General features: G+C 35.0%; 1 protein-coding gene across 1 annotated transcript; it reads left to right on the top strand.

The window, feature by feature from the left end:
• Positions 1–13,933: 13,933 nt before the first annotated feature.
• Positions 13,934–20,466, top strand: LOC142632450 (microtubule-associated protein RP/EB family member 1A). The gene is made up of 8 exons (XM_075806847.1): positions 13,934–14,317; positions 16,528–16,596; positions 16,705–16,791; positions 17,886–17,992; positions 18,125–18,267; positions 18,372–18,445; positions 18,971–19,084; positions 20,098–20,466. Exons 1-8 carry the CDS (start codon positions 14,210–14,212, stop codon positions 20,227–20,229), a joined length of 834 nt encoding a protein of 277 aa, XP_075662962.1. The 5' UTR covers positions 13,934–14,209; the 3' UTR covers positions 20,230–20,466.
• Positions 20,467–21,692: the final 1,226 nt, after the last annotated feature.

Raw genomic sequence — 21,692 nt, 5'->3', positions numbered from 1 at the left:
TCATCACCAGAAACTCCCGAGGTACTCTCTAAGGTTTCCTCGTCACCGTCACTCCCACCCCCATCACTGGTACTTCCTTTTTCTTCATTGATCCTCTGGTCCCCATCACTTACCCTCTCATCTCCGGCGTCCTCGCTCACCTCACTTTCTCTAGAACTCCCTACTTCCTCGTCAGAAGAAGGAGTTGACGTTTCCCTTTCTAACGACCAGGATAGGCCCTCCTCGGGCTCACGGCCTGATTGGAAGACCTCGTCGTAACCCGCCCCATCGCAGATCGACGATTGATCACTCGTAGTCTCCCTAGACATCCGACTACCTACAAACGACGGGTTTTATTCTAAGAGCCTAGGCAGACGACTTCACTAAAGGGCATTACTAGAAAAATAAAAAGGTAAAGTAAAGGGAACTTACGGGTAAAAGAACGGTCTCAAGAAGTTGACGACAATCTGGTTGACGGAGTAAAAAGATCAGCGGTGACGTTCTCTTTCTCTCGAAATCAGCAAGGTGTGAAATGTTGGAAATAAGAGGGAAAATGAAATATATATATATATATATATATATATATATATATATATATATATATATAGGTGAAAGGGGGCACGGAAGACGAAGCAACACGCTTGTCCAGGCATGGAGCCAATCAGTCCAAGCCATGTGTCCCACCATTTAATGAAGATGGCACGAATTACCACGCATGAGTGGTTTCCTAATAACGTCAACTCTATAACCCGTTAGCTACAGCTAACGGGGTCATGGAGTAGGGGGCAGCTGATGAGGGTGATTTTACAAGTTACTAATACCTCAAGAAGGCTGACGGGAGTAGCAAGGCCGTTAGCTCTGATCACTAAACCATCTCCTTTCGACATTTGCGGCTCAGCCTCATGTCTAACGGTGTTGGGCTGAAGGAAGAAAGCTAACGGAGTCAAAGCTGAAGGTCCTAGACTGACGACCTTAGGAAGTAAAAGCTGAAGGGGATAAGCCAACCTTCATCCATAACCTATCTTATCCTCCACGTACGCGCATATAAGGAAAGTTCTTGCACTACACGTTTGACCTTAGTCAAGAAGATTCCTATAAGGAAAAGGGCTCTAGGTGATACGTAAAATCCACAAATTACTCTCCTAGAAGGAAAGTACTTCCTCACCAAGGCGCTTATTTTGGATCCACACTACTATATATACCCCAAAATCCTCATAAGCCACGGTACGCATATTTCACTTTAGCTTTAGCACTTTAGGGTCGTGAAGAAGAAAAGAAGTTCTAACTTTGACCTTCAGAGGGTTTTTGGCCGGCACCACACCGGTGCCCTTTGTTGGTCTTGTCTGTTGTTGTGCAGGTGTTGTTTCGAGTAAAGTGAGGACCACGTGACAATTGGTGGATTTTTCTTCATCATCAGTAACGATAGTCACACACTCTTTATTATATACTCATCATACCTACACTGCCATATAGATTGAAATCGTGTTTTTAATTAAAACAAAATTTCAAAGGAGCGTGTACAAAGTGTGCAATAACAAATATATAATAACATTATCATACAATTTCACTTCACGGCATGGCTAGAAAAGAGCCACTCGATGGGCTTTTCTATGCTAGCAAATCCCTTTCTCTTTTTTGAAGTCTACGCCAAACAAGTAGGAGAATTAGAGCAACCACGTCAGTGGTTGTATAATCTTGTAAAATACAAAAAGTAGGTGATTTTACACATTTTGATAAAAAAAATGCCCACATCAGTGGGTGTAAAATTGTGCATATATGCACAAGAGCTACAGTAACCGTGCATATCTCCTATATATTATTTTAATACTATTTCTCTCTTCCCTTGACTCTCTCTCTCTTCAACAATCACCACAACTTAACACCAGCTCCAACCATACAGCGAGAACCACATAGCGCCAACCACACAGACCCAACATCCACATCACCACAACTCAACATCGCCAAACACCACCACCGCAACCCTGCACCGCCAACCATAATCAACCCAAACCCGAAGAAAAACTCATCCCAAACCTAAACCCAAACCAAAATCAATTAAAACTAAATCCAACCCAACGAAAAACCTATATGAAAAATCCAACAGAAACCCACATGAAAAACCCATTGGAAAACCCGTTGGATCTGCCGCCAATTTGCTCCTCCAGGTTGCTATCAATCTACTGCTGCCAAGTTGCTGCCGATCTACCACCGCAAGGTTGCTGCCGACTACCGCTGATCTGGGTTTGAGATTTGAGTGAGGAAGCGAGTTTAGGGAGAACAAGAGAAGTAGAGGTAGAGGACAATTGGGAGAGAGAGCCACGGTTGGGACTAGTGGGGTGGAAAAAAAATATTAATGAAGAGATATCTATTAATAAAATAATAATAAAAAATATTATTTAAATAAGTTGAAATATATAATAGATATTCTGATGTGGGTGTTTTGTACAAGTGGTCTTATAAAATAGAAAAAGTAGGTTGTTAGTGTAAAATAAACAAAAAAATTTGGTCGAACTGATGCGGTTGCTCTTAGGATTCTAACCTAAGTAGAAAAAAGTGAAAAGCTTTTTTTTTTTTCAATGCAAAATAGCAAAGTCTACTCCCACTAGCAATTAGACTGCCGGAGCTAGAGGAGTTCATTTGGAAAGGGACTTGCAAGTTGCATCAATCTTCTTTTCTTTGGTAAACCATGAAAATGCATTAAACTTAAGAATTAACAAGTCTGTTACAATACATATTCGCTTTATCATAGACTAAAATACTCCCCACCACTGGCGGTGGGCTCAAAAATACAGTAAAGGAAGACAGAGAAGTAGCTCCCAATTTCGCCAATGCATCAACGCATTGGTTTGCTTCTCGGTAGGCATGAACAATCTGTTTATTGGGGATTTTCCTCAACAGGTTCTTGCAATCAATGAATAAAGGTTCCATTAGCAAATTGACATTGTTGTTAGTCATGAGTAGCACTACACTCAGTGCATCAAGCTCAACGATAAGGCTGTTTAGCCCCATTTCCTTCGCCAGCACCAAGCCATCTCTTAAAGCCCACCAAAGTTCTGCCCTGCAACTGTTGGTGTGTCCGAGTGGTCTGGCATATCCCTTCAGCCAAACCCCCTCATGATTTCTAATCACACCTCCTCCCCCTGCCTTACCCGTACTTCCCATCACAGATCCATCACAGTTCAGTTTTGCCCACCCCTCAGGTGGTTTGATCCAGCCAACGGGTATGACAAATTTTGGCTTTTGCACCTTAGAATTGATGCCAAAAGAGTAGAACCCAGCACTATCTTTGATGCACCTTCTGTAACTCGAGCGGTCCACTCTTCCCGATCTGAACGTGAACTCATTCCTGTGAACTCATTCCTTTGATGCATCAATCTTCGAGGATTAAGGATACTTTCTTCGCAAAAAACAAAAACAAAATATACAATTTTTTTTTTTTTTTTGCTGAATAACAAAACATACAAAGTTACAAACAACTAAAAAGGATTAAAGATTCCCATAAGTAAATAAATGAAGATTAAAGATGGTTGGACAACAGTTTCCCCTTAAACATGGTGTGTAATTGTATATTGAAATCGTGATTTCTTTTTAGATCCTCGTCACATTGTTGAGGCAGTCATGCTAAGAGGAACAAAGTCAAATATGTTGGACGGTTTGTGAAGCTGGTTGTTCTCTACTTTTATTTTTTAATGAGTAATTATACTACTGAAACCTTGATTCATACAATATAAAAATTCAACAATTAACTTTTTTAAGATCTATCAGTCAGAGCATCCACATTCATTTTTTTCAATTCTATCCTATTTTACCATCCAAAAAGCCACTTTATCAATTATACAATACCATTTTTCACTACACCCAGCATCAAAACTTCTATTTTCCTATTCTACTCATTAAAATAATATATTTTCACATTAAAATATACAAAATGTCTCTCAGAGATACCGTGTTCCAAAAAAGAAAAACCCAAGAAACAACCATGCCACCGGCCAACAACCACCACCACGCCACCGGCCAACAACCACCACCACAACCAAACTCACCACCAACAACAACCACAAAAAACAACTACCAAGAGGGAAAGAAACACAAAAATTTCCACCACACAAAAAATCTTAACACTATCAGAAAAACCCAAATCAATCCACACAACAAACTCAGCAAACCCAAATCAATCCACCACCCACCGATACACCACCTCGGCACCACCCCGAGACCCACGGCGGCTTAGTCACAGCGAGCATGGCACCACCCCGACCTGCCACATCTGCCTCCACATCAAACCCGAGCGCCACCAACCCATGAGACCCACGATCCACGGCGATCTCAGCTCCACCCCGATCCACCACCTCGAGACCCACGGCGGCTTAGTCACGGCAAGCACGGCACCACCCCGACCTGCCACATCTACCTCCACATCAAACCTGAGCGCCACCAACCCATGAGACCCACGATCCACGGCGATCTCGGCTCCACCCCGATCCACCACCACGGCGGCTTAGTCACGGCGAGCACGACACCACCCCGATCCACGGCCACGGCACCACCCCGATCTGCCACATCGAACCATGCTCCACCCAATATGAGACCCACGGAGGCTTGATTCAAGGGAAAATAGAGAAAAAAAGGAAAAAAGAAAGGGAAGACAGGGACGAGAGAGGGAGAAGGATTGAAGGAGAGAATCAAAGAACTGAAAAAAGAAGAAAGAAAAAAAGAGAGAAGAGATGAGAGTACCGGTGAGAGGGTGAGAAGATAAAGCAACAGTAAAACTAATAAAATAATAATATTTGGTTTTACAATTGAGCTACAGTGTGATTCTACATTTAGAATCACACTGTAGCTCAATTGTATTTTTTTTTTACAATAGTTGTATTTTACACTTTTCAATGGAGCTGATGTTTTGAGCCTAAATGGTATAATATCCTTGCATTTGCCATATGCCCTCTTCGTTGCGGATGCTCTCAGTGTACACTTGTGATTAAACAAGACATGTACTCAAACCTTCAAGAAATTGTACAATTAATTTTTATTTTATTTTGTGGGTTCCAGTCAGCTCAAATGGTAAAGTCTCTGATGGTTGTATAAGAGATCTGAAGTTCAATCCCCGCTTATACAAAAAACTGATGGGTGTCTTAATCTGATAATAAAGAGTAATTATCAGAAGCAATGCCATAGGTTGAAACTCTTTGAAAAAAAATATATTTTATTTTATTTATTTATTATTATATTGGAAGTTTAAACAAATCAGACAGTGTTTGTTTGTTTTTTTTTTTTTTTTTTCTTTTTCCTTTTGTCTCAGTTTTTCCTTTTTAAAATTCAAAAAAACAAGAGGCTGCTAGTTCACCAATTTTTTGGTTTTATATTTTCAAATCTAGAAAACAGTTTTCCTAAAATAATATTTGAAATAAGTTGTCAAAACACAATTTTACCACTTTTTTTAACGCCTATTTTAGAAAATAAGTTCTCAAAACTAAAAACAAAGAAAATGGTGTTTGGGACCAATTTTTTGTTCTCCAAAATTACCTCCCCATTTATTTCGATGAAAAACTTATTGGGAAGTTAGTTTTTCGTGTTTTTTAGTATTTGATACTATCAGAAAAAATAAGTAAAATGAAAACTATATTTAGTCAACAGAAAACCCTATTAAAAATATGACTTATTTTTTAGAAATTTTTTCCCGCCAAAATTTAAAATTTTTCAAAAAAAGAAAAAACTTATCTCACATTAAGCTAAATAAGAAATTTTAAAGGCAAATATGGAAATTATTGGAAACAACTTTATCTCATTTTAAGGTCACTACCAAATAATAATAAAAAAATAGTTTTTCAAAAGAGAAATACTATATCCACAATATTTTCTCAACACTTTCGTAAATAGTAGGTTATTATTATTATTATTGTAGGGGTATTGGGCCCAGTAATTTATAATAGACGGCCCAACAAGGTCTTTTGGGCTAGAAACCCAAATCCGAAAACATCAAAATGATCGTGGAGTGTTTAAATGTCCCATACCGTCCGAGGAGTAGATTTGTCCTCGGAATGTTAAGCCGAGGATACACAGTATACGTGGAGGACAGCATAAAGAGCGGTGGAATGTCTAAAGTAAAGCTGCTACCACCGCCCATATATTAAAGACCCTGTAATTGATACGCTGACAATAGAGATGGAAGGATGGGACCTGAGCATAGAGCTTGGAACTTGGTCCCAAGTCCCAGCGGGCTTTAGGGAAGAATGGATGGGACAAGTATCCAAAAAATAAGGGTCGCGGCCATAAAGTGGAAGATGATGAAGAGAAGAGGAGGAGTATAAATAGGAGGGAAGGCATACGAAGAAAGGGGAGGCCTTTTGAGAAAGAAAAAGTGTATGATAAACATTATTTGTATCCACACTTGAGAAATACTATTAGAAACTGTCCTCGGAAACAGTCCGAGGAGGAATTCTCAATATTACTCTTTGCAAACGATTCTTTGTTTTGTTCCATTGGGCCCAAAGCCCGTTCTTTTTGTGATTGTCTAAATCCATCCTTAAAATCTAAATTATAAACCCATCCTCTACAAATTCATTGTGAAGAAAGGCCTTTCAAGCCCATTTTCCTCCTAGTCGTGGTTTGGGAATTTGAATTGTGTCCTTACAATTATTATTATTATTATTATTATTATTATTATTATTATTATTATTATTATTATTTTGATACAAGATAGAATTCTACTCTAGCCTAATCTAAGTGTATATGTGTGTGAAGCTCCCTTCTAAAGACTTGAACCTTGGTTCTTGCCCCCCACACCCCACAAACACACTTATACTTGTGGAGTGACAATCGCACCAAGGGTATGCGGTGGTAAATGATAGGTTATTATTGGTTGTTATGGGTAAGCAAAAAAGTAATTTGAGTTATAGATTAAAATTAGAACCAATATCAACTTACCATATATGATTTGTTGTTTAAAGTATTGTGAAAATGTTGTGGACGTAGCATTTCTCTTTTTAAAAAATACATTTTTTGAAAAATGACTCATTTTTTAAAAAACATTAATGTCAAAACAAACAAAGCGTAATTATTCTTTGACAAACGCAACAATACAAAATTGTTGGGACTACAAAAACACGTTGAAACAAACCCATAAATCTACACACAACAAACCCATAAATCCTTCATTCACCCTTCTAAAAGACCTATAACACACCACTACAAACCCATAAATTCCTATATCAACGACCCAAAATCACAAAATCACATTACCACAAAGCACTCCATTCAAAACCCTGCATGTCGTGGCGGTTCCATTTTGTCTCGATTGGGAGAGTGAGAAGTGAGAGAGAGCCAAACTAACTTTGATAGAAATAAGACCAATGTGTGAGCCCCATAATTTTTGATCTATTTACAGGATTGCCACATAATTTAGTTCTCAGTTCTTAGAAAACACTAAAAACTTATTTCCTATTTTCAATTTTGTACGGTAAAAATTGGATTCAGTGTCCGTTTGGCATGTTTAATTTTGTCAACTTATTTTACTATTTAGCTTATTTTTGCTACTATTTATGGGCCCTACTGCACTTTTTGGTACTATTCATGGGTCCCACTATACTATTTTAACTAACTTTTACCTTTATCTATAATACTTTCAGCAAAAAAATTTTAGTTTCAACAAAATAAGTGGATCCCAAACAAACCCTCAATTTTTTAAAAACAAAAAAACACTTGCCTAAAAACATTTCTCTTAGTGGGGCTCACAATTTTTTGAAAATGGAAACAAACAAGTTGAAAACACCTTCACCAAGGCAAAGAGTTTCGAGTAATCCCTATTAATTCTTTAGAAAATAATTTAGAGCCTATTTAGTCAAAATTTTGTGTTATATTTTTTCAAATCTAAAAAATAGTTCTCAAAATTATAAGGAATAATTTTTCAAAACACAATTTTACCTCATATTTGTCTGGTACCTATTTTAGAAAACAAGTTCTCAAAACTAAAAAGAGAGAAAATGATGTTTTAGACCAAGTTTTAGTTCCCCAAAATTACATGTTATTTTGACAAAGGCAACAATATAAAATTAGGAAAAAATTTAGTTATAAAACTAGTTGTAACCTAAAGCTACAACTTTACTCAATAAAATAAATATTACTACATATTTTGAAAATCTACCATTCAATTACATGTTCTTTATACTCTTAATACACAAGTCAAATTTTGTGTAAATTGGATATTATTTACTATATAATCTATAATCTTATATTTTATGCATAATTTTAAAATTTTAAAATTTAAAAAAATTTATTGATAACATAGTTATTGGTCTTTAATTTTAAAGAAATTTTGCATGCATGAAAGATGTAAGAAGAAGATGCAATCTAATGGTGGATTTATCAAAATTTACCTTCAATAAAAAAGATATTGAGTAAGGTTGTAGTCTAAGACTACAACCAATTTTGTAACTAAACTTTGTCCATAAAATTATTAGGAATAGAAACCCACCGAAACAAACCCATAAATCCACCACCATGACTGTGTCCCACCACACTAAAACAAACCTAGAATCTCTAGATCGATAGCCTAAAATCACAAAAATCACATAGCCGCGAAGCACCCTCTCAAAACTCAACAAGTCACTGTGATTCCATTCAGATTATCACTAAATATAGTTATGTCCTTAGAAAACACCAAGAAATTGTTTCATGTTTTCAATTTGGAATAGTGAAATTTTGAAAACAAAACACTAAAGATACTTGTCGAACAATATATCTCTTAATATGGTCCATTTTTAGAAAATAAAAACAAAAAAAGGCCAAAAACACCTTCACCAAGGCAAAGAGTTTCAAGTTGGGACATAGTTTCTCACTAAAAAATTAATATGGTTATATATTTTGAAAATCCAAATGTTGAATTGCATGTTATTTATATTTTTAACATTCATGTCAAATTGGATGTCAATTACTATTGTGGATAAAAGTATTTTTTACGCATAATTTAAAATTACAAAAATTTGAAATTTAAATATTTGGTTGATGATATAGTTATTGATCTTTAATTGTCTTGAAAAATTTTAAGCATGGAAAATATAATAAGAAAATACAATCTAACAAGTCTCTGATGATTGAATAAGAGATTTGAAGTTTAATCCCTGCCTACACTAAAAACTGATTGGTATCTTGGTTTGATGATAAAATGCGAAATTATACTTTGCCCACCTGTAGTTTGTCTGAAAAACATTTTGCCTACCTGTAGTTTAAAAATTGACACTTTATCCACTTAAGGTTAGCTTTGTTTATCTCCCGATACCCACCTCTGTTAAAAATATGAGTAAATTTGTATTTTTTTTACTCTTTTATGTCTCTTTTCTCTCAAAACATAAAAAATAAAAAATAAAACTAAAAACTAAAAAATCAAGGGAAAAGAAAATCTAAAAGCTAGATTTTATAAAAATTAAAATCTAACTTTTACATCTTCTCTTTTAGATTATCTATTTTAAAACCTTCCTCTCTTTATACAAAACACACACATAAACAAAGCCATCAGCATTGTTTATGTGTGCAATGGATTCTGGGACTTCTACTAATTGAAGAAGGGAAATATATATATATATATATATATATATATATATATATATATGTGTGTGTGTGTGTGTGTGTGTGTAGGGGATTCTAGCTTTTTACCCTTATTTTAAAAAATATTTGGCAATATGTCCCTATTTTGAAACCATATAAGTTTGTGCCACTGTTTCGAAACTTGATTGGTAGAAATTCGAGTATGGGGTGATCAAACTTAAAAAATAAAAAAAAGATTTGCATAGAACTCGAGTTTCATACCTATAGTTGCATTTTATAAGACCTATAGTGGCGTTTGTGGAGCTCGAGTTCCATGTAATTTTTTTTTTTTAGTTTGATCACCCCAAACCTATAGCTGCGTTTTATAAGATTTATAGCGGCGTTTTATATAGAACTCGAGCTCCCTGAACTTGAGTTCTATGCAAATTTTTTTTAAAGTTTGTTTGTGCATAACCTATAGCTGCGTTTTATAAGACCTATAGCGGCATTTTATAAGACCTAGAGCGGCATTTTATATAGAACTCGAGCTCCATGCTCTCGAGTTCCATGCAATTTTTTTTTTAGTTTGATTGTACATAACCTATAGCTGTGTTTTATAACCTATAGTTGCATTTTATAAGACTTATAGCGGCGTTTTATATGAAACTCGAGTTCTATACATTTTTTTTTAAAAAAAAGTTTGATCGTGCATAACTCGATTTTAAACTATGAAGCACGGGTGCGTTTCGGGATTCGGGTGCGGGTGCGGGAGCGGGTGCGGGACTCAGCAATTTTTGAAAAAGTAGGGTGCGGGTGTGGCGGGGTGCGGCGATTAAAAAATTATTAAAAATATTTTTATTTATATTTTTAATATATTGCTAAACATACTTTTTTCACATTATATAAATATATACCAAATTTAAGAGCAATGGTAAATAATAACTAGAATACAGAGAATAGGAGAGAGCCTAGCTGAAGAGTGAAGGTAGAGAGTGGGAGAGAGGCTCAAGAAAAATGAAGAGTGAGAGGGTTGGGTCTTGGTTTTTTTCCAAACGGTGTGTTTGCACTTTTTTTTTTCTTTTTTTTTTCCAGCCATATGCACCTGTTGTTGTTGTTTTTTTTTTTTTTTTTTTTTTTTGAATTTCGGCCGATTTCGGCCGATATCGGCATATTTCGGCCGATATCGGCCGATTTCTCCGGTATCGGCCGGACCGATTTCACCCGATACGTACCGATTCGGGCCGAATCGGCGCGAATCGGCCCGATTTCGCGCGCGTCGGCCCGAATCGGAGCCGTATTGGCGCGAATCGCGCCGAATCGCGCCAAAAAAATGATTTTTTATTGCCGGACGCGGCACGGACGCGCAGGCAGCGGCGTAGCCTGCGCGTCGCCGCGTCCGGCCGCGTCCGACGCGGGTGCGGCGGCCCAAACGCCGCACCCATGCTTCATAGATTTTAAACCAATCGAGTTTCAAAACAAGTGCACGAACCTAAATAGTTCGGAAATAGTGGCATATTGCCAAATATTTTTAAAAATAGAGGTAAAATGCTAGAATCCTACTGCTAGAGGTGTCATCAAATAACAAAAGACAAAAGTATTGGAATGAGGTCGCAGATATACACCATCTATCTCTCAAACCACATATACAATACACCGTGCACATTACATCAACCCTTATATTCATAAATGCATAATAAAACACGAATGATTTTCGCTGATATGGAACTCAAATTACTGAATAAATTCTTTAGCCTAACCATCCTCTCTGAGAACCCCCAGAAGAATGCACATTCGACCTGTCAAGCACGTCATTAAAATCGACAGGCTGCCCACTTTCCTCCATCCTCTGAATCACGCTTGCAACACGGTCACCCCTGAAAACCATGCTCACCAATTTCTCAATCAGTTCACTATAGAGATGGTTGCGAAAGAATTGTGAATGGCTTGGATTCCGGACCATAAGAATGGGGCCTATTGTTGGTTGTGGATTCTTGAGAGCAACACTTGTCGGAGGATATCCACCTTGAGTGTAGTGAGGCGGTTGAGGTGGATGATGTGCTTTCCCTTCACTGTCATACATCATACATCCACTAATGTGTAGTTCTACTTCTATAAAAAAGAGGAGAAGGTTTTTAAAATAGAACATCTAAAATTTGATAAATTAGGTTTTAATTTTTATAAAACTTACTTTTCTCTTGATGTTTTATTTATTTATTTATTTTTTTTAAATTTTGGAAGGAAAGATATAAAAGAGTAATAAAAATACAAATTTATCTTTATTTTTAACAAAGGTGAGTAACGGGAGACAAATGAAACTAATTTCAGGTGGGTAGGTAAAGTAATTTTTGGGCAAATCACAAGTGGACAAAGTATACAATTTCTCCATGATAAAAAAAAACTATCATTATGAGCAGATGCCATAAATTAAAACTCTCTAAAAAAAAATTCAATTATATATATATAAAAGAAGTGTTTTGAACAGAACTTATGGCTTCTCCTTATTTGGATTCCCACCAAATCCCTATTATTCTTTAGAGAATTCATTTAGTAAAAAAAAATCTCTCTAGAATTGATGGCTTCTCCTTGTTTGTCCTCAAGCATTTTGACGTTGAATACTTGAATGAAACAATTGTAAACATTGTCAGAAAACTTTTCCTCTAAAACATATAAATATGTATTCAACCACGGAAAATGTCTTTGATGCACACCATATTGTATAATATGCCTTCTATGAAATCATTTTTTTTAATATAAAAAATACCTTATAAAAATCATTTGCTGGACGACCTTGATTTCTGCACAATTAAAAATAAAATAATTTAATAGATCTCCAATTAGTATCCTTCAAAATAAAAAAATAAAAAAAGATCTCCAATTGGTAATTACCACAAGAGACTCAAATTTTGATAAACAAAACTCACGCAACACCACACAAGCCCCCCCAAGGAAAAGAAAGAAAGAAAGAGAAGCAAAGAAAGAAAAAAGAAAAGTAAAACCTTATTTTATTATTTTCTTTTTTTAAGAAACAAAAACATAAGAACACTCCAATTCCCTATCACCGTCGTTTGGTGCTGAACAAATATATAAATAAAAGAATTTTTTTTAGAAGAGAAAAAAAAAAGGTTGAATCTTAGGATATGATATGTTTGCTAACTGTTTTTTTTTTCCTTATTTTCTATTTTCAAAAATAAATTTTTATTTTTGAGACTTAAAATTTTGTTTGACAATCAAAAAATGCCAAAAAAACAAAAACTGTTTTCAAAACTCAATTTGTCAAGGAAATTAAAAACATGTAAAAGGTTGTTTTCAATTTTTAGTTTTTAAAAGCCAATGAAACACACTTCTGATTTAATAAATTCATCTCATTTAATGAGTTAGCGTTAGAGTTCAAATCCTAGTAATAACATATTTCAGTATATTCTTTTTTTTTTTTTTAATTTTAACTAATCAAACATGTTTTTTATTTAAAAAATACAAAAAATTATTTTTTCTTTATATTCCCAAAAATAAGTTTTTGAAAATAGAAAACAAAATCTGTTACCGAACATAATTTAAATTTCATCACATCAACCTAAATATATAACTTTTTCTTTTAGAATAAAACCTAAGTACATAACTAAAACAGAATCTCCCATGGTTTTGTTAACACATAACATAAGAGTTTCAGATACGCCTCATGTCTCTATCCCCATCTCCACTTCAAGAACCAAAACTTGTCCTTGTCTCTTTTTTATGAAAAAAAAAAAAAAATTGTGTTCCTTATAGGATGTGACAGGCAAAATCCCCACCTAATAAATCTAAATTATCATTACACATTTACACAGATTATATGTCATGTTAGTCACTGTCTAAAAGCTCAACCTTCTAGTGGGAAATGGGGTTACAACCTTCATTTAGGGATAAACATAAACTTTGGTTTCTTTTTCTTGAATGGAACATACAAAAAAAAAGAAAAAGAAAATGATATCCACACAATTGACATTTGACATTAGAAATTGGACACACTACCAACTTAAGAAGTTGCAGTCCTACTTGGCATCAAAACTTGAAAGATGTAATTAAGCAAATAGTAACTCTTGTACCATAAAAAAAGTTGCAGTTTTTGTTATAATTATCCTACACGGTATATTGTTATTAGCTATTTATCATTTTTATATAAACTACCCTTATAATTTGCCACGTAGATAGTTGCGACAAAAATTTGAGCAATTATTTTTTTTTATGGTACTAGATTTTTTTATTAAGAGAATACCAATTTAAGAAACAGCCAAAAAGAATATATTAAACACTCTTCTCACACCACAAATTGTTACTTAAAATAAAAAATAATAAAAAATAGAAAAAGAATTTTTACTTTTTTTTGGTTTGAGAAACAAAGAAAACTAATGTACTAAAAAAATTGTTCTATAAGAATCGTGGTGACTAGTTATAGTGGGAGCCAGAGAACCAGTCCTTTTGTGGCCTTCACTTTGGCTTTCGGTTTCTTTGTGGGTTATAATCTTAATCCCTCACCGTTCAATTCTTTCAGTTTTGTTTTGTTTTTTTTTTTGAAATATAACTAAAAAATTTTAAAACCCCTCCAAAGATTACGCATTACATTAATACACACTAATCCTCCCTCTTCTTATCTTTCATATTCTCTCTCCCTCTCTCTCTCTCTCTCTCTCTGTGTCTGTGTCTGTGTGAGAGAGAATTGCTTCAAGGAGTTTCAATGGCGACCAATATAGGAATGATGGACAGCGCGTACTTTGTAGGAAGGAATGAGATATTGACTTGGATTAATAACAGACTTCAGCTTAATCTCTCTCGGGTTGAAGAGGTACTTGTTCCTATTCTTTTTCTCATTTCTTGAGGCTTTGTTGGGTTCTTGGCAGTTATGGAATCGAAGTTTCTTACTTTCTTCCACATGGGTTTCTTTGGATTTGCATTTTCAACATCTTTCACATTCTTGAATTTTGATTTCTATTCTGTATTGGATTTGCTTTTTTAAAAAAGATGATCATTTTATGTTATTAATGTTGTGAAATTTTTTGCCTTTTAGCATTTGGGGTATTATTGGGGTGGATTTAGAGTTTCAGGGGGTACTATTTAAGTTGACAAAGATGTTGTTTGGCTTTATTTTGATGACCCAGATGGAGTTTTTCTGAGATATGTGTCCCAATTATGGATTTTTGTTCTTACATACTGAAAATCATCCTGAATTTTGGTTTTTTTCATGTTGGGGGGCTTTCTTTTCCTTTACAAATGACGTGGAAATGGAAAGTGCACCAATATGTTACTTTTATGCTCTTATATGTATGTTGATTGATATGATGCTGATTGGGATGCCATACAATTTACAGTGAATTTGTCTATCCCTTTTCAATATTGGAAATTTGTTTTACAGTTTTGCCATTGCACAATTGTGTTTTACTAATGTTATATGTAGTTGTAATAAGATGTAAAATGAAAGCTACGTGTGTGGCGTGTTTGGGTTTAAAGTGGGGGTAAAGAGATGCAAAAATTTGGTATGCAGTGAGTGACATATTATTATCTGGCCTAATCTATGTTAAGTTGTAAGTTATATTATTTGTATGTGGAAGTTAATTGTTTCTTTCTGGTATAAACTGAATCAAAGATGTGTAAGGTATAAACCAAGTCTGATCTAACAAGTTTAGTTGAGAGGCTTCAATAATAAAGATACCTAAACAATTATCTTCTTTGGCTCAAATCATTTGTGAGGTTAATTAGTTTGAGCATAATGTTTATGTATGTTCACTTTAGTTTACGAGGGGAGAAATTAAGTTGGCTAGGTTTGTTGACAGCACTAAGCATTGGGTAAAGATTGATGACTCTCAAATTTTGCATATATTACCATTATAACTTTGCAAAGAAATGACCATTCTGAATGTTTTGTTATTAGATTTATGGGTAAAATGCTGATTATGGCTGTGAGTGGTTGTCTATGATATGCACTTCTTGTATAATCTGACTGTTCAGATGTTGTATTGATGTAGACCTTTCTATGTGTCAGCTTCACAAAATCTGCTCTAGGGGGCCATGGGGATCACACACAAAGTGCTTTAATTGTAAATGAAATGTGCTGCCCCTAACACCCCTTAAAACATTAAGCTGTCTTATCATCCTAATGAATGTTTAAGAGGGTTTAAATTTTTTTTCTTGTTTATCGACCTTTATAGTGTGATCTTGGGTGCAATACATTAATCCACTTAGTACAAGTAGTCATTTTATGTTTATGGACTATTTAGTATGCATGAAAACCTTATTTCTGTGCAACTTGTTCTATGACACCATGTGCATAAGGGACAGTTTATTCTTGATAGCATTGTCCTTGAAAGAGTTCAGATTCAATGGATGGTGATGTGTGCTTGTGGGTGCAACAACGCAACCTTAATCCAAAGCGTAATCTGCATGTTATGGACATGCTAAAATGCATAGTTTGAAGTATCAAGTGTAATTTCCGTTTTCTACCAAAAAAAAAAAGAAAGAAAAAAAGAAGTATCAAGTGTGCATGCCCCGTTAGCAAGGACAATTTCATTCATTAAATGTATTGATGGAAACTAATTGGTTGCTTGATAAAAAAAAATAATAAAAATGGAAATCTCAGTAAATTACACTTTAGGAGCTTCATTTCTAGATAAAGTATAAAGGCCTGCAAGGTGTTCAAGTTTAATGTTACTGGATAAATCTTGCTTTGTAGTTGGAGATAAGGATTGATGGTCATGTTGATTGAAGTGCTGATTTTCGTGGAACCAAATTTAAGACCATTGATTGAGTTGGGATGTGATAAGCCTTATTATGACACTTGGTTCTTGTTAGTAGTCTCATAATATTCTTCATATGCTTTTTTATTTTTTTTCTCTCCTGGGGGGGACAAGAAAGCTAGTTTAGTAACTTTGATGGTGATTCTCATTGGATACTTGTCAAACTGTTGCAAGTCCACATCATGCTTTTATTGTCTTAAATTTTTACCATGATGAAATGGTTAACTACTTCCAATTTATTTTAAATGTAAATGCTTGTGGCTAGGCTGCATCTGGTGCTGTGCAATGTCAGATGATGGACATGACCTATCCAGGTGTTGTTCCAATGCACAAGGTGACAAACTGCCTCTCCTGTTTGCTCTTTTTATTTTTTGCACCTCCTAGTTCAATTAATAATTTTATCCATAAAATGAGCTTCACTTGTTGTCATTTGATATTTCAGGTGAATTTTGATGCAAAATCAGAATATGACATGATCCAAAATTACAAGGTTCTGCAGGAAGTATTTAACAAGTTGAAAATTGATAAGGTAATTTCGTCTCACTGGTCAAAGTTTTGTGTGTAGAGCTTTGGGCATGAATTTCTTGTGTTTCCATTTTCTCTTTTACCAATCTCTTTTTTGTTAAGTGTTCAGTTTTGTATTATCATGTTCCTTTGAGCTGTTGTCTCCGGGGTGGAATGAACTATTAGGGTTTGCCCATTTCTGCCAGACCTTTCTGACTGTGAGAAAGTTGGAATTGAATTACTGTCTGAATTTCTTGATCAGTTTTATTCAGGCTTAACTAAATCTAGGCCAGTCAAGGGATACTAGGGAAAAAAATAAATATTCTTGGGGGAGATCTTAGTTGTACTGGATACATAAGAAAGGAACTTAAGATAAATTTTGGTAAGCAAAACTGAAAACTAGTATAAATGGAATTTCACAATACAATCTTTCACAGTGGTGGTAATGTCTTGGTATGGGACTTATCATTCTTCCAATTGGAGGACCAGTGGAATGATCCAACCACTTTAGAAACTATATCTATAAAGTCATTTTGCATATATGGTGTGAATGTCTTGGATTGCAGCTCTTACTAGTGGGAAACTTTTGTGCAGAATTTCCTTCCCCAACCACCTGAGTTTGGTTCTAGGATTTTCCTGTCTTAAAGTTCAAGCAAAATGTGCAAATACTGAATTTTAGAGTAATGACTCCTGTCAATTGGTCTACAAATATAGTTGAATAGGAGTGATGACCTTTCAATTTCTAAACTCTAAAGAGTGTAAAGTAGGGTTTTTATTTTATTTATTATAAATCTCTTGGTATCAAGGTCCCTTCAAAACGTCAAAACTTTCAGTGAATAGAAACTTCGAAAGATTGTAGGTTGATCTACTTTATGGGAAAAAAGAAGAAGGAAAAAATAAATCTTCTTATCATGCATTTATAAGTTTTCACTATAAAGGAAATTACTCCATTAACTTTTAGGTGCATTTAGATAACCAACAAAAAGGATGTAGTGCAAGCCTTAATTATTGGATCTTAATTATATCCTAGATTAGTTGGGGAGCTGGATTAGGGAGTTTTTTTGTTCAAGCTAGAAAATTACATTTGTATTGACTGCTAAGTTTTTGGTTTTATGGCAGCATATTGAAGTCAACAGGCTAGTCAAGGGACGACCTTTGGACAATTTGGAGTTCTTACAATGGCTGAAACGCTACTGTGATTCTGTAAATGGTGGCATTATGAATGAGTATGCTAGTTTCTCTTAATTTTCCTAATCCCCTTTCCCCTTTTTTAATACTTTTGAGTATTGTTGCATCAATATTACCATATACCCTTTGTGAAATTTCCCAAAATTTTAATATTTTTTAATGTCTTATAGGAATTATAATCCTGTTGAGCGAAGGTGTAAGGGTGTGAAGGATCGGAATCCTAAGGGGTCTCAGAAGAACCCCAGATCACTGCAAACAAATAATATGCACAATCATGGTTCTGGTGACACAGTTGGTCTTAATAAAGCCTCTGGTCAGCTTGTTTCACCTTTATTTTTTTGCTGTGTCTACACCTTTTATTTTTTCCATTTATAACTTTTCATCCTTCCCATTTTTGTTTGCTGCTTGTTGCTATAGGGTTCAGGCAGGGGAAGACATATGCAGCACCAGTTGCTAATTCTTCAGGGGAGGTTCAGGCTCTGTCCCAGGAGGTATTGGCATTAACTTCACCTGGAAGCTTTTTTCCTATTTAAATCCAAAATGTGAGCTTTATATTAGTTGTTTATGATGGCTGCCTGAGGAGATCATCCTTCCTTATCATTAATTGGAGGATACTTAGTGCAGACAGCACAAAGGTAGCAGAGGGATGACCCCGCTAGTGTATTTTTTTAAAAAGTAAGAGCAATTGTATTAAAGAAAAAACTCACAGAAGATACATTAAGGGACAATTGGGGTACTCTGTGACCCTCTGGTGTATTGATTTCACTTTGAAATTTCTTTTGATCAACAACCATGCTTGTCCTAGACATTCTCTCTCTCTCCATTGATATAATAATCCTGCGGCTGAAACATTTTATTGCCTGAAGTTCAATAGAATTGATAACTTTACTGTTCCTCTCATTGCCTTCTGTTATGACTGTCTATGAATCAAGAAGATATTGTGGTCTGGTTGGCAGAGTTTCTAATAGCAATACTGAGTCTGGAAAGTTCTGTTGTTATACGCTTTTGTCTTACAGATTACTGACCTCAAGTTTTCTGTGGATCTTTTGGAAAAAGAAAGAGACTTTTACTTTGCAAAATTAAGGGATATAGAAATTCTCTGCCAGACTCCTGATCTGGAGAATCTCCCGGTAAGAGTTTCTAGAGATCTTTCATTATGCTTGACTGCTTGTTTATGGCTTTAATTATGTTCATGTATAATGTCAAGATTGCATTCTCATCTATACTAATAGAAAGGGGATTCCCCAGTTCTCCTCTAGTGTCATCTTTTAAATACCCAAATGCCAATTAGTTATAGCTCAGTAGCAGCACTTCCTAAAATAATTGGTTGGAGGATGAGGTCGTGAGTTCAAGATCTAATGGGTTTTGTGTGTAACTTACCCCCCCAAAAAAAAAACTTACATTCCCAAAAGAATCTTAGGAAAACTTACTTAATAGAAGATTATAGGTGTATAAATAAGCTAAAATGGTCAGAAAAAAAAATTCAAGAATACCATTTTAGTTATCTACCGTCACCCAACTTCTAGCCTATGTTACCCACCACTTTCTCCTTCAGTTTCTCTTTCCTCCATTCTTCATTTTCAATCTCTCTCTATATTTTGTAACTAAATATAACTTCCCATATCTATTTACTCTTTTTTGTTTTTTTGGCCTGCTACAGTACTACATTCTCAACTATTTTTAAGTAGTTTTTAAAACAAAGTCATACACATTGCGTGTGCCCTCTTCTAGTAAATGTTATTCATATTCAAGTCTTCCATGCTGCATATTTCTTTTGCTAGTGTTTCTCTTGTTTTATTGTCATTATTTAGCCAAACTGTTGTCTTACTCATTTGATTCTCCCAATATATTGAGGGTGATGAAGGAATCTAGGTACACTACTAAAAGATTCCAAAGATGTTATCCTGATGTAGGTCCATTTCTGGCACAGAGATTTGAATCATCTGCTAGGAGACTAGGAGTTTTCTTCTATATAACCTATTATATTTTGAGTTAACTTTTATGATGAGGATAATCCTTGAATACATCATTTTCTTCCCAGATAGGTTATTTTCTAACCTTTGCATAACCACAGGAATGTCTCTGATGTGTCCTGGGTCTAAGCGTTTTATGTAATTTATGTGTTTATTTAAATCCTATGCAGATGTCAGTTGCAGTTAAGAAGATATTATATGCTGCGGACGCAAAGGAATCTGCACTTGCTGATGCTCAGGAGTATCTGTCCCAATTTACAACTTCTACTGAAGCTGAAGCTGAAATTGAAGCCGACGCCTGAGTGTTACAATTGACAGATGAGGTTCTTGCCTGTAAATCGTAAGACACTTGCAGGGCCTTCTGGCTAGACAAGCTCATGCCTTTACTCGATCATGTGATACTAGTGATCTTTCACTTAGCTTCTTCTGCAACTAGTTACTATTTATGAAAGACTTGTAGTTTTATTTATGTCTACTTGTATCTGCTGGATAGGAAAAGTAACTAACCTAAAAATAATGGATTGAATTTCTTCTTCCTTTTTTCTTGCCCGGAACCTCATTTTCGGGGATTGGTTGGTCACCCACAACTTGCTCCGTTAAGGCAAGTCTTTATCAAGGAAGTCATTACCGTACCGGAGGCTGTACCGGTTTGGCCACCGGTACGATATATTTCGGATACCGGTCAATACCGGTGTACCGTTTCGGGTTTACCGCTATTTTATATATATATATATATATATATATATATATATATATATATATATTATACACACTAAAATCTCTAGAACCATGGTTATAAGCATATAATATTTCACTTATATTATAGTAAATATAAAAGTTTATCATAAAATATTACCTCAATTCAGAACAAATTATTCATAGTTTTAAACTTTAGTATTAATTAAAAGGAAAAAAAAAACACAATATAAAAAATAGAAAGCTTAGTTGTTCATTGCATACTAAAAAAACAAATAATACTAATAAGTTAGTGTAAATAAGTTATTATTATGTCCTTACAAAAATTCAAAAATTACAAAACTAAAAAAAAAAAAAAAAGTTTTTTTCTGTACCGGCCGGTACGCCCGGTATTGGCCGGTATTGCCCGAAATTGGCCGGTATGGCCGGTACGCGACCGGTACGGCCGGTATTTTTTCCGGTACAAAATAGAAGTGTACCAGTACCGGTGCACTGACCGGTACGGTACGTACCGGCCGGTACGGCCGGTACCGGTACGGTATCGACCACCCTGGTCTTTATCTATTAAGTATTATTTGGTACAGAATTAATGTGGCCTTGTTTATCTGAGAGCATTATTTTGTTACTTAATTTCATTACAAGGTATGACTGGACATAATAAAAAAATTCTAGCTATACGGTTTTTTTTTTTAAAATATTTCTGGCCGAAATTGTTAACTTGGGTCTCAATGCATGTTCCAAGTTATCACTCTTCATTTTGCCAATGCTAAGAAATATAAGATCTTTTCTTCTTTTTTAACCCAGATAACTTGGTTTGGAGCTGGAGGGAAATTCTTTGCTTTTATATGTGCTTTTCTATACTTAATTATAAGGAAAAGATTGGAAAAGATGCAACAAAATCTTGAATCGATTAAAGGATAGCATTGCAACTTTGTTTGTTTGTTTGTTTTTGTTTTTTGGGGGATAGCATTGCAAGTTATTGTTTTAATTATGACTAATTAACATTTTGGTCCCCGAATTATTTATTAAAGTTCAGTTTTGTTACAAAATATTCCTTGTGTCAGTTTTG

Source organism: Castanea sativa, chromosome 4 (genome assembly GCF_040712315.1).
Source record: "Castanea sativa cultivar Marrone di Chiusa Pesio chromosome 4, ASM4071231v1".
Lineage (NCBI taxonomy): Eukaryota > Viridiplantae > Streptophyta > Magnoliopsida > Fagales > Fagaceae > Castanea > Castanea sativa.
This window is presented reverse-complemented; position numbering and strand designations above follow the sequence as displayed.